This window comes from Physeter macrocephalus, chromosome 10 (assembly GCF_002837175.3).
Source record: "Physeter macrocephalus isolate SW-GA chromosome 10, ASM283717v5, whole genome shotgun sequence".
In the NCBI taxonomy this organism is placed as follows: Eukaryota; Metazoa; Chordata; class Mammalia; order Artiodactyla; family Physeteridae; genus Physeter; species Physeter macrocephalus.
The window spans coordinates 2774538-2788297 of NC_041223.1; the positions used below are offsets into that span (position 1 = coordinate 2774538).

The following is a 13760-nucleotide window of genomic DNA, read 5'->3' on the forward strand; positions in this document are numbered from 1 at the left end:
CATGGAGAAGGCGTCGCTCGGGGGGCTGTCAAGAGGGCGCGGGGACCACTGCAGGGGGGTGGGGGGCCCAGCCGTCGGGAGAGAGGTGGGGCTCGACTCCGAATACAGCAAGGAAGCGGGGTGGGGGGGGCGCGTCAGGGGCCGCAAAGGCACACTAGGAAGCAGCACCGGGGGCAGGGCCTCCGGCTAAACCCGCCGACCGGGGTTGTTGCCGGGCCGGGTCGGGTGCCCAGGCAAGGCCAGCAGTCAGGCCCGTGGGAAGAGCGCAGGGGCCCGAGCAGGTCGGGTCAGAGTCGGGGCGGCGCCGGCTCCGCGCTGCCGGATGCGTGTGGACTGCGGCCCCTCCCCGGGAGGACCCGCGTCCGGTGCCCCCCGCCGCCTGACTGGATGCGGGGGAGCTGGACGCCGCCTCAGAAGCTCCCGGCTCTCACGTGCCCCGCCCCCCGGCTGCTGGCTCTGCGGGGCGGGGGCAGGGCAGGCGGCTCCCGGCGCGCCAGCCGACCTCGGGGCCAGGCTCCCCGTCTGGAGGCGCCAGGCCTCCCCTGGGAGCGGGTCCTTGGTCCTTTCCCGTGGGGTAAGCACAGCTCTTAGCGTTGGGGTTTTCTTTCCCCGAGCTAGGATTTGACCAGCACGTTTACAAAGTGGCAGTCTCTCTATGCTGCAGAGGGCAGTGCCCGTGTCTGCCCGCCCCCTCCCCGCAGAGTGGGGGTGTCCGCGAGCCTCGGGAAGGGGTGGCGCCTCGGCTCCGGTGGGTGGGCAGGCCCCGCCCCAGGTCTCCCCTCTGGGGACATTTTCGCACAAGCGACACGTAAAACCCGCTGCTCGCCGAGCTTCCCGCCTCACCCTACAGCCTCTCCTCCGCTCTCCGCCTCAGCCCAGGAGGCACTCCGACCGCAGTAGAGGCAGTTTGCTAACCTAGTTTTAGATGCCGGTGATAGAACCTGTGCGCACAATTAGACTCGGTTTCAGAGGTAAGGGTGGAGAGAAACCTGGTGACTCTTCGGTGACGTGAGGCGCCTGGGAAAATGGGGACGGCGTCGCTGGGGCAGGGGCTGCAGCGGGAAGGGACCAGCAGAGAAGGGGAAGGAAGGGGGTCCAGGCGGCCACACCGCTCAACACTAGAGCCTGGCTGGAAGGGGGGCCGTGGGCAGGTGCTGGGGAGATGCTCTCCCCAGGACGGCGCCGAAGAAGGGGCCTGTCACGGGGGGATCCAGGGCAGCTTCGTGAGGTGCGTGCAACTTTCACAGCACAGTGGCCCTGGAACACGGCAGCCTGGGTCCCCGTGCGTTCCAGAAAGCCCAGGTCTGCGTGAGCTCTGAGCAAAAGCTGAGGTGCCCGGCCATTCAGAGCAGCCCTGGTGCACGGCTGGGCCTGGCTCTGTGGTCGGTGCAAAGTCCCTGGCTTCCTGTACCAAGAAGGTGGCACTACTGCATCGTGTCAAAGCAGTCGGGCTGGAGTTAGGTTGGGAAGTTTCTTGCGTTGCTTTTAGCGTTTCGTTTCATTTCATTTTGGTTTGCTTTGGTTTTTGAGAGGCACCCTTCTGGTGCACTCAGACAGCCTTATACCTGCTGTCATTTCCATGTTGACCCGAGGGTGAGCAGGCAGGGCCAGAGGCGTCGAAGGGTCTCATTGCATCCCTCGCTCTGGGCGAAGCAGCCAGAGAGGGCGAGGAGCTCTGAGAGACCACGGTTGTCCACGTGGATGTATTTAATGACGACTTGGGGCTCGCCCGTGTCAAGGTGAGCAGGTGTCCGGGACACAGCAATGGAAAGACACAGCTGTCCTCAAGCTGCTTCAAGCCCGGGGGTGCAGGCGTGCCGCCCTCCAGCCGCGGAAGAGGTGTGCGGTGGGGCTGTCCGTCTGGGCGGGGGTGACGCCGCAGAGATTTGAGGAGGATTGACGGGGGGGAGTGGGGTGGGGGGGGAGGAGTCCTCCCAACAAAGACCTCCTGGGACCGCAGCCTCACTGCAGCCCTCGGGCCCTCCCGGGACGATGAGCCGTCGTCCTCTCCAGCCCCGGCACGAGCTGGTCAGCCCCGCAGGGGCCGCCGGGTCCTGGCCAGCGACCGGCCCCGGCTTTAGAAAGACGCGCACGGGATAGAGTTGTCCAGATGTGCTCGTTCTGCTTTCGGCAGCTTAGAGAACTGGAAGCCACAGGGGAGGGAGACGCATTTGGGGAAACTGTTAGTGCCAGCGGGCCTTCTCACTGCCAGGCACGTGCTCAGAATGACGGGGACGGGGCGTCTCCTTGGCTGTTCAACTCGACCCCAGAGCCGGCCTCAGGATCCAGCCTGGAACACACAAGGGTATGATTTCACCTCTGCTTCCTTCTGTGACCCAAAAGTGCCAGCAGAAGTTTTTGGATTTGTTAAGTAAATACCTGTCATCCAGCGCTTCTCCCTGGGGTCTTCGGGTTTCCTGCTGGGGCACGGTGAGTCCGTGGACGCTGCACGTGGGGGGCACTGCCCCGTTTGTCCTGCTCTGCCACCACCTTGTCCTCAGAGCCTAGCAATTAGCACCTGCCCAGGAGGCATCCTCCCTGAAAGCTCGCCCCCTGCGATAGGAGAAAGGAAAAATTCAAGTCAATTATAGACTGAAAGCCTCTGCAGCCCGTGATGGGAGAGTCGGGCACAGAAGCTGCGTTTACTTTTCCCCTGTGGCTGGAGCAGTGCTGAGAGCACAAAAATTAGCACAAACCCAAAATAAGCTTCGTCGAAGTTAATCACCTCGGGCCCCGTGAGCCGGGCCGAGGAGCCCCCCAGAGCAGCCGGGCTCCCCTCGCGGTGGGAATAATGCTTCCACAGCCAAGGCCTTCCCTGTAACTCTGACGACTCATTCTTCCAGACACTTTTATTCATGCTGGGAGTATGCTTGTGCCGCTCTGTTTGCTTTCTGAAACCCTTCCAAGCACATCACCGGCTGGCTGGCGTGTGTGAGATGGGAGGGATTCCCCGGGGGAAACTGAACCCGAGACAGTGAGAGGCGTACGCACCGTCCCTGGGCGACCTGGCGTCACGTGCAGAGCCCCCGGGTCGCCGGCCGTGGGGGCCGCAGAGGGGGGGCCCCTCCGGTTTGGGCCCCGGGAGCTACCGGCTGCTGCTCGGCCTCTCACCGTGCCTGCGTCCCTTCCACAGCCCACCGGAAGATCTCTGTCGATCTGCTTCCGTGTTAGGTACACCCTTTCAAGGAGCCGACGGGCGTCTTTGTTCAAAGTCTTAATTGCCCTTTGGCTCGGGGGTTTTGTAAATCCAGATACTGGGGTTGGAGCAGCTCACGGTGGGGGTCACCGGTGGAAGCAGAGCTCTGCACCTCGTGGACCAGACGCCCCAGATCCGCCCACGGCATGCTGCAGTCCTTGAAATTCTTCCTGTCCCTCCTCCTGTCCTGCCATCACTCTGCATCTGGATCTGCATCATTTCTGCCTTGCTATTTCAGGAATCATCTCTAACGGTGCCCCTTGCCTAATTGGAGTGTGTTGATTTTGAAATGCCCGGAGCCAAAAGTGCCAGCAGAAAACAGATGTTAGGTCTGTGACCCCGAACTAGAAGCAGTCTTCTCTTCATTTTCCAGTTGCTATTTTTATTTTGCCCTCTCTGTCCTTCCCTAGTCACCTGAAGGTCTTTAGGTGTAAGTAGAACTCGGACGCACCTGCAGAAAGGAGCGTCCCAGCCTGTACGTTCGCGATGTGAAGTCCGTTCCCGCGTTGCTACGACCTGCCGCTTGAGATCCTCCTCCTGAGACCCTGGGACAAATGCCATGATTTAAAGTGATGCCTGGTGAATTTGGTCATGAGATCCCGCTTTCTTTCCATCCGTGTGGGGTAAATTGTCCCAGAGGCTCAGGAAAGGGGAATCTAGGTCAGAGCTCTGCTGTGTCTCGTCAGGCTCGAAGTCCACAAGATGCATCTGCCTGTTCATTCTCCACTGGACCCTGTGCACAGCAGCGGACATTACAGGATGGGAAGCAAGGTCACTTTTTCCCCAAATCCTCAAGCCCACTCCTAGGTTTGGACACCTGGAAAGAAAGAAAAAACATGTATAAGAATAACGCATATTAGCGCTTTCCAAAACGTTTATCCAGTAACAGGAAGACCTTGACAGGCCTTTCAGACCGCAGCAGACACAAGGGTGTATCCAAAGGGCAGGGTGACCAAACACCCCAGGTGGCCTACACAGCTCTTTGCTGCCCACTTGAAACCAGGATGAAACCGCAGCAACCGCCGGAGACAGAGAGGGTGGTGGTCTGGGGGCCGGTGGGCAGATTATGCTCACAGGCTCTGTCTCTGCAGGGACCAGTGTCGGGGTGAAGAGGGGTCTTCGAGAGGACTTCCTGCTCCCCCCCTGCAAGCCTTGGGAAGCTTTCTTCCACGCTGTCCCTCGGGTCAGGCAGGCTCTCCGTAGCTGATGCACAGGCTTACAGAGGCGGTTTGGAAAATGCAAGGAAACACAGACCCGTGCTTGTACACGTTGCCATGTGAAGCCAGAGGTTGTACACGCTTCACACCAGGTTCTGGGACTGGCTTGGAGGGCATCTGGAATTGGGATCCTGCACAGGGCAGGGTGGGGCAAGCGTGAGCCGAGCACCGTCCTGGGCCGGGAACCCCGGGTACCACGTCCTCTCTTGCTTCCCGACTCATCGCTGGATACTTCAATTAAAAGGGTGCAACGCTCTCCGCCCAAACCAAATCCACAGCAGCTCACGGCCAGGGGACAGTCTGATTCCGACGAACTCTTCTCCTTATGGCTGGGGACTTGGAAGTCAGGGGCTGCGTCTTCTCCCAAGGGGTCAGCCTCCCAGCCAGGACCAGTGAGCTGCAGCCAGCGGAGGCAAGTGGAAGAATCGGCCTGGGAGTTGGGGTGAGGAGAGGAACTGAAATGTATGAGCTTCAGCCTTCCGATGCAAAATGTCTCTCATTTGCATGAAATGACAGCCAGTTCTGTGTGTGTGTGTGTGTGTGTGTGTGTGTGTGTGTGTACTGAGATACAATTGACATAATAACATCATGTTAGGTTCTCGGTTTGCCAAGGCGGAAATAGAGACACAGATGTAGAGAACAAACATACAGACATCGAGGGGGGAAAGCGGAGGGTGTGATGAATTGGGAGATCGGGATTGACATATATACACTGATAGGTATAAAATAGATAACTAATAAGAACCTGCTGTATAAATAAATAATTTAATTTTAAAGAAAGAGACAGCATGGGCTGTAAAAAACAAAAAACAACCCCCCCCCAAAAAAAAAAACTTGGTCATTTGTAAGCTAAACAACAAATAAACTGTTTGAAAAAGAAAAATAAAAAGTAAAAAAAATTAAGATTAAAAAACCATTATGTTAGGTTCAGGTGTATGACACAGTGATTTGATCTTTGCATTGTGAAGTGATCACCACGATAAGTCTAGTTAAAACTCTATCACCACACGGTTGTAAGAGTTTTTTTCCCGTGATGAGAACTTTCAGGATGTACTCTCTTAGCAGCTTGCCGGTACGCAGCGCGGTCTTACGACCCATAGCCCCCAGGCTGTCCCGTACATCCCCAGGACTTATTTATTTCATAACCGAAAATTTGCACCTTTCGATCCTCTTCATTTCATTGGGCCCATTTCAGCCGCTCCAACCCCGCTCCCCAAACTCTCCCAAGCCCCACCCCACCTCTGGCAGGCACACGTGTGTTTTTATAACGGAAGTCTCTCCTGTAAACAAATTCCCCTCGTCGTAGAAGCAGGAGTCCTGCTGCGGCGGGGTCCCTCTCACCCTCCCCTTCTCTGGGAAGTAGCAGAAAGTAGCAGGGGTCCTGAAGGCAGAGAGGGAGAGGATGTGGTTTTTACTGGATCAGGACAAATATTTATTTAATAACCCAGCTCAGATATCGCTGGTGGGAGGGGAGAGTCGAGCCCCGCAGGCCAGGCTGGGCAGCATTTTAATCGGGGTGCCGAGCTCGCCCCTGCTCATTAGATTTCCCCTGGCACGTGCATGCATCAGGGAAGTGCATTCCCAGCCTACGGGTGTGTCCGCGTGGAAGGCATCCTCTTTCTATCTGGAAAGGGCTTATAGATTGCTAATGAAGGGCTTATCAATTGCTAATGAAATCTCCTCACCCGGGGCAGGAAATGACCGAATAATGCTCCGCTGAATTAACTCGCTTTTTTTCCCCTCCGATGGCTCCCAAGTGCACCTGCAGCTGAGGCCGCTCTGAGCCCCGGGAGGGAGCCCAGCGGCCCCCGGGCAGTGCAGCTGTTTGACGGTGCCTTCTGGAAGGGTGTGCTCTGGGCGGGGTCTCCCCTGGGATGGGAAGAGTCTGGAGACCCAGGCCCTCCTCCCGTCTGCCCCTTCGTCGCCCTTGACCCTGGAGGGGGTCTTACCTAATCTTAGCCTATTTCCTCGTCTGGAAACTCGGGTGACAAAATCTGCTTTACTGTGTTGTTGGAAGATGGAGAGCGGATCTCCACAAAGTCACTGCCTCCATTTCCAGACTCCCCCGACCGGAGCTCCGAAAAGTGCCTGAGCCTGGTGTTTCCAGCCGGGAAACAGTCCTGGTCAGTCCTGGATCAGGCCTCCTTCCAGCAGAAGGGTCCTCGCTGGGCCTGAGAGGCTTGGAACAGTGTGCGCGAGGGTGTGGCCCTGCCTCCCACCAAAGGCAGCGCCACGTGCGGCCAGCTCTCTGGCTGGTGCTCCGTCAGGCCGTCCAAGTGCGCAAAAATGTGTACACAAACCCAGAAGCCCGACGCAGCCCCTCGACTTGCGCGGGGGGGTCTGGACACCCAAATTTGGTGGCAGCCGGAGTAGGCGCCCCGGGGAGGCGCACAGACATTGGGGTGTGCGTGAGGAAGGACCTGGCTGGGGTCTGTGTCCCCGCAGAGCAGGGTCCCAGGTGCTGGCTCCGAGGTCGCCGGGGCAGGCAGCGCTCGCCAACGAGCAGGGCTCTTCCTGCTGTTCCCGGGGGGTGGGGCAGGGCGTAGCTGTCCTGTCAGCTTTTACTTGAAGAAGAACGTTCTACTGCCCAAAAGAGGTTGAAAACCACTGCCCTAAGATCAAGGATACTCAGATGTCCCCAAACCCTTTTCCCTCGAACTACGGCTTTTATGTCTCTTTGTAAACTGTGTAACTATACTCTGTGTCGTATACAATAGATACCATATCTTACGTGTGTTACTAAACGTGTCAGAGCTCTGGGAGGGGCTGCCGCGTGCTGGCACCTGATTGGCAGGCGGCACAGATGGCTTTCCCGCCCGCATTCTCCCTGCTGGCCCTTAGCGCCCTGTCTTGCTGTCCACGCAGAAGCTGTACAGGAAGGAGATCAAGCCGCCCTTCAAGCCGGCGGTGGGCAGGCCGGAGGACACCTTCCACTTCGACCCCGAGTTCACGGCGAGGACGCCCACAGGTGTGTGCAGGCAGGGCGGGGGGGGCGGGCGTGTGTGTCTCTCCCGCGGCGCGTCCTCCACCCTGGCCAGGTAGGGACAGGCATCCAGGAGCCGGAGAGCGCCATGTTCAAGGGCACTTCCATGGGGTGTAGTCCTCAGTTCTGTTTGACGCTCTGGTTCCTCTGCCAGTAGTAAAGGCTTCCGTGACAGAACCACTTATCAGTTAGCCCCCAGGTTAACCCCCAGCTGGGAAATTTCCCAGGTGTTCTGTATCCCCCGCCCCCCTCTTGCTGCCTCTTGGCCTAAGTTGTCAATCCAGCGACCACCTGTCAGAGGGACACACCCGGGCAAGCTCGAGAAAAGAACCTCAAGACAATGAAAATCTCTCGTTTAATTAGGGAGGTCTTATGGAAAGAGGGAGTCTGTCGGTTAAGTCTGTTAACGTGAGGACTGTTGTTCTATTCATACAAAAAAAACAAACACGTGTTTGAAAAGTTGCATCAGCTACTGTGTCTCGGCATATAGCAGATGGACTTGTGTATTTAGCCTCTATGACGTGTGTCTGAAATTACTCCCAAGCCCTCTACCAAATTCAAGCAGAGCTGGTCCGCTCCCTTTAAAATCTGTCATTTTGTGATATGAATAAATTAATATTAACCTTTTTTAGATATGGTAATTGTCCTAGTCTACCCAGGCGGCCATAACAAAATACCACAGACCGTGGACGGCTTCAACTAGAGACATTTATCTTGGTTTCCCGTGAGAGCTCTCTTCTGGGCTTGCAGACGGCCTCCTTCTCTCTGTGTCTTCACATGGCCTTACTCTGTGCTCGAGGAGAAGGAGAGAGAAGTCCCTGGTGTCCCTTCCTCTTATAAAGACATCAGTCTTGCTGAATCAGAGTCCCGCCCTCATCGCCTCATTTAACCTTAACTCTACCTCCGCAAGGCTCCTTCTCCAAATACAGCCACGTTGGGCTTGAACATGCGAATTTTGTGGGGCACGGTTCAGTTCATCCCAGTGAAGGTATGGTGATTTTGTCTAAAAAACAAATTAACATGCCCCTTCTGGAGATAGGGGTGGGAGAAGTTCAGCCAGTTGGTAGCTCCTGGGGCTGTGTGATGTGCCCATGGGGGGTTCCCATGCTTTTCTCACTGTTATTGCATCTAAAATTTTCTGTGATTAAAAAAGGATCATGAAACAAATAGATGGTCAGATACAAAATATCAAGTAGGTAAAGTTGCAACAGAGAATCCACTGGGCTCCCTCTGGTTTAAGCTGTTGGTGGGAGCCTGTGTCCCGCACGCCGCGGGCGGGCACATTAGGGGTGTGAGGTCTGTGCAAACACAGAGGGTTGGGGGCATCCGTGGGGCCGCTGGTGGTCCCAGGGCAGCTCCTGACCCGCGCAGCAGGGGCTCCAGGACCGAGAAAGAAGCAGATTCTGGGGGCTGTCAGTGAGGGGGTCGGGACGCAGACGCTCACTCGTTTCTTTCGGGTCCTCCTGCAGCCCCCAGATAAAACCAAGGCTGTCCTCAGGGACAGAGCTAGAGTGACGCCTGCTGCCGCAGTCTGGGGTAATCGCTGCTGCGGGATGTACCGTGGCTGCCGAGGCGGTGGAGGAGATCTAGGTCTGTCCTCTCTGGTAGAGACGGTCCAATGTTTCTCCAGTTCTCAACGGCCTCAGAAAGTTCTTGGCTGTTGGGGTCAGTCCCTCCTGTTGACAGAATTGACCCACTTCACGGAATCAGCTTACTTTTTAGCTTCAGAGTTTGGAAAGACGGGGCCGGATTGGGGATTCCATCGCGGTGTGCCCGCGGCTCCCCTGAGCAGGTCGCTTTCTTTCTCCTCCTGTGGTTTACCTGCGTGTAAAGGAACACAGAAACGATTAACCCTGACAGAGGCCACTGCCTGTGAAGACCAGCACCCACACGACCTCCCGGTCCTTAATTGAAATGTGCACTGTTCCGCCGAGGCTTTCCGTCATTCGGAGCGCTGGGCTTAAAATACTGAAGTAAAGACCATGTTTGTGCTGCCTGGCAAGAAAATGCTCACACAGTCAACTCGAAATTATTCACCTTTACATGCTTGTTGTGTCATCCGTGAAGAATTTAAACTCCGACCTAGTCGGCCTGTGTGATTAGCAGGCTTTTTTTTAGCACCTCATAAACCTTTTGTGCCCAGAGAATTCAAATTTATTTTATTATTAGCCGAAGGAAAACGTAATTAGACACAATGCAGTTTAATGACGTCCAGAAATGGCTTTTTGACTCCTTACTATTTGGATTTCTCCAATCAATTGTACTTAAAGTCAACTTACTGCAGGACACAGTTTGCCTTTGAGGAGGTAGTAACTGAAGTGCCGAGACACAGAAAACGCATTCTCTCTATATTTATGTATTTATAAGAGAGTAGAATTTTCGAAGCACATGAGCTGAGCGCACGGCTCTTAAAGGGCAGCAGAGGTGATATGATTCGGAAACAGCGGATAATCCACATCCCGCGTTAGACTCGGATGCTGCACTGTCGGAATTTTTTGTAGTGGCCTTAAAGTCTTTCTTTTTTAACTTAAACCGATGCTAAAGCTGGTGGATATTCCCTGAAGACATACCAGCTGCCCATCAGAGCCCGCTGACCGATGGGAGATGCCACTCTAAGATTTAAAAACCCAGAAACGTATTGCACAGGTCAGAAATCACTCCTAGGATCAGCGAAGGTTGACTGTACTCAGCTTTAAATTTCCTTTCATCCAACTCACATCTTTGCTCTTCTTTTAGTACTGAGCTAAGAATCGGCGTTCCCTAGCCAGTTATAAAGCGAGTTAAATGTCGTTGATACCACCTACCATGTGGTCACCATCTAGCTACAAGGACCCAGTGTTGGCTGTGACAACCTCTCGTGAAGTACGTGTGAACCTCAGCTGATCTCTTGGTCTGAGCAGGGAGAGGCAGCCCGGGCACGGCAGGCATGGCCCTGGGCTTCACGCCTCCTTGGTGGTTGAAAGTCCTTGCTTATGTGATCTACAGACTTTCCATTCACCGGGGAAGGTGTATCAGTTCAAGTTCACCGGACGGTACCTCCCCACGACGCGCACACTCCCAGGTGCTGTAACGGAGCCTCCATCCACTCGGCCCTCAACCTCTGCACAGCTAACACTAGTTCCTGGGACGGGCTCCAGTTCTTCCATCTAAAACCTGTGCCTCGGGGCTTGACGGTGGCTGAATCGATGCTATGTCCCTGTGCTTGGTGCAGAGCTAGGGCAGGACACGGTAGCCTGGGGGATTTTTAAGAGCAGGCAGACCTCAAAGCCAGGGTTCTCTGCAGGGCAAAGCAAGGCAAGGCAAAGCGCAGAGCCAGCCGGGAGCAAAGCCCAGCATCTTCAGAGCACACTTGCTGCCTCTGCTGTCTTGCGGTGCGTAATTTCCAAATTCTAAAAATGACTCAGCCGAGCCTTGTGCTTTTTAATTAAGCTTGTCTAGCCTAGCAGCTTATTTCCAAACACAGTCAGCTCTGATCTCATTAACTCCGGGGTGACTCTGGAGCTCTTTGTGAGGTAAGAGGTACGGGGCTGAGACCCGAGTCCTCTCCCTCGTGGTCCAAGACGCTGAAGGTGCGGTGGGCCAGGCACGTGAAGCCCCCCGTCGCCCGGCGAGGTCACCCTGGAAGAGCCGTGTGGGCCGCCGGGTCGGCCGCTTATCTGCAGGGAGAGATCCCACGTCACACAGCTCGTGGTGTAGCTCCCGGGTGTGGAAGGAGTGCCCCAGTCGCCTTTGCCTCAAAATAAAATGCTCAGGAATAAAACCCACATTCTCTGCGACGGCTCCACCCCTCCACGCCCCCAGCCACCTGCTCCACCATGAAAGCTTTACTGTATTGTTTCCACATCAACGTAAAGTATCAAGACCAAGTAAAAGGGTAAAAAGTAGAAAAGCAAACACCCGCTCCTGTGGCCTTTCCAGTCCCACTCTCCAGGGTTTTCTACATAATAGGGATTTAAATCTTACGTATGTGCGTTGTAAGAAAAATTTAAATCCACGTTATATACTTTATGTATTATTATAGATTTATATATATATAATGCCTAAGTGATAGAGTTTCTGTTATATTGTTATATATTGCTTATGAGTTTATTGTAATGTGTTTTAGTACATATATAGCTGATTTCACTTTGTTACACGGCAGAAACTAACACACCATTGTAAAGCAATTATGCTCCAATAAAGATGCTAAAAAAAAGTTTTTAAACGATTTAAAAAAAAATGTTCCTACAGTGTGTACGTTCCACAGCTTGTTTTCTCTCCTTTGACTTGACAGACTGTTGTGTCAGTTCACACAGCCGTGTCTCATCCCGGGTATCCTAGTCTTACTAGTGTCACCTGCACGCGTGAACATTGTTGGTCTTGCGCTTGGTTTCCTCAGTGGTGAATATTTAGGTTGTCTCCAGTTTTTGTTTGTTTGTTTGTTTGTTTTGCTATTACAAATATTGCTAAGACAAACATTTTCTTTTTTTTCTCTTTTTTTAGAGTTTTTAAAGATCACGTTTTGTTTGTTTTTAACTTTTATTGACGTATAGTTGATTTACAATGTTGTGTTAATTTCTGCTGTACAGCAAAGTGACTCAGCTATACATATATATATATTCTTTTTCATGTTCTTTTCCATTATGGTTTATCACAGGATATTGAATAGAGTTCCCTGTGCTCTACAGTAGGACCTTGTTGTTTATCCATTCTACGTATTATAGTTTGCATCTGCTAACCCCAAACTCCCAGTAATTCTGTTCCCCACCCCTCCTTCCCCTTGGCACCCATAAGTCTGTTGTCTATGTCTGTGAGTCTGTTTCTGTTGTGTAGATAGGTTCATTTGTGTCGTATTTTAGATTCCACGTATAGGTGATATCATACGGTATGTGTCTTTCTCTTTCTGACTTACTTCGCTTAGTATGATAATCTCTAGGTCCACCATGTAGCTGCAAATGGCATTATTTTATTCTTTTTAAAGGCTGAGTAATATGCCATTGTATCAGTATATATCTACACCAAGACAAACATTTTCTACATTTATTTCTAAGCACTTTTGAAAGTAATTCTGTCAGATAAATTCATAAAAGTCGAGTTGCTCTTCAAAAGACAGGTGTATTTTATACTTTGGTAGATAACTCCACTTCTACCTTGCAAAGGTTATGCCAGCTTAGGCTCCCACCTACCACCGCAATGTCCAGCCCCAGCCAAACCTACTGCAACTGGTTACTTTACATTTTGCTAATTTGTTAGGCAAAGTGTTACTTCGGTTAAATGTGTACGTGCCCCCATTAGAGGGACTGAGCACCTTCTCAGGTAGGAGAGCAGTCGGTATCTGAGTCCTGCCCCCATTTTTCTTCCGGGCATGTTCCTTTTTTCTCACTGATCTCTGGGAGCTCTTTGCATAGTAGAGAGTTTGGTCCCTTGTCTGTTGTATATGATGCAAATATCTTCTCTCCACCAAACTTTTATCCTTTTGTTTTCCTTAATGATAAACTTGAACTGGGACCCATCTCAACAGCAGTCAAGCCTTCAAACAAATCGACAGAGCTTAGAGGGGTCACGATTGAGGGGCTCCCTGAGGGTCCCTGGGAGCAGAGCACCCTGCGTGCCGCCCTCGCGCTCCTCAGGCCTGGGGCAGGGGGGACAGAAGAGTCACCAATGCCCGGGCCAGCGTCCCTGTGCCCGGCTCCTACTGACCTGAGAAACTCAGAGGGTGGCCTCCTCTGCCCTGGCCCAGGAGCGGCAGCTCACCCCCAGGTTGCTGGTGGCTCTGGGCCCGGGCGGGAGTGCACAGGGCAGAGGGGTGCCGCTGAGAATGAATATCTAGTAAGTGATGATCAATGATTACCCTCAAGTTTTTGTTCTGGGTATTTTTGCCGTGTATCAAGCCACTGGCACCACCCAGAATAAAGTGTGGTTTCATGTGGTTCAGCCTGTCTAATCTCCGTTTTACCTCATTCTCCAACACACACACTCAGCACACACACATCTCACACCTGACACATACACACATCTGACACACACACACATCTCACACCTGACGCATACATACATCTGACACACACACATCTCACACCTGACGCATACACACATCTGACACACACACACCTCACACCTGACGCATACACACATCTGACACACACACATCTCACACCTGACGCATACACACATCTGACACACACACATCTCACACCTGACGCACACACACATCTCACACACACACATCTCACACCTGACGCATACATACATCTGACACACACATCTCACACCTGACGCATACACACATCTGTCACACACACACATCTCACACCTGACGCATACACACATCTGACACACACACATCTCACACCTGACGCATACATACATCTGACACACACATCTC

The 13760-nt window shown here is 53.4% G+C and overlaps 1 protein-coding gene across 4 annotated transcripts in view; it reads left to right on the plus strand.

Annotated features, from left to right (window-relative positions):
• The window catches only part of RPS6KA2 (ribosomal protein S6 kinase A2), a 215722-nt gene that overhangs the window by 176299 nt on the left and 25663 nt on the right, over positions 1–13760 (plus strand). For all 4 annotated transcript variants that reach the window (XM_028494765.2, XM_007107822.4, XM_007107823.4 and 1 more), the window contains exon 12: positions 7279–7381. In XM_028494765.2, the coding sequence (XP_028350566.1) occupies positions 7279–7381 (103 nt within the window). The remainder of the gene's footprint in view (positions 1–7278; positions 7382–13760) is intronic.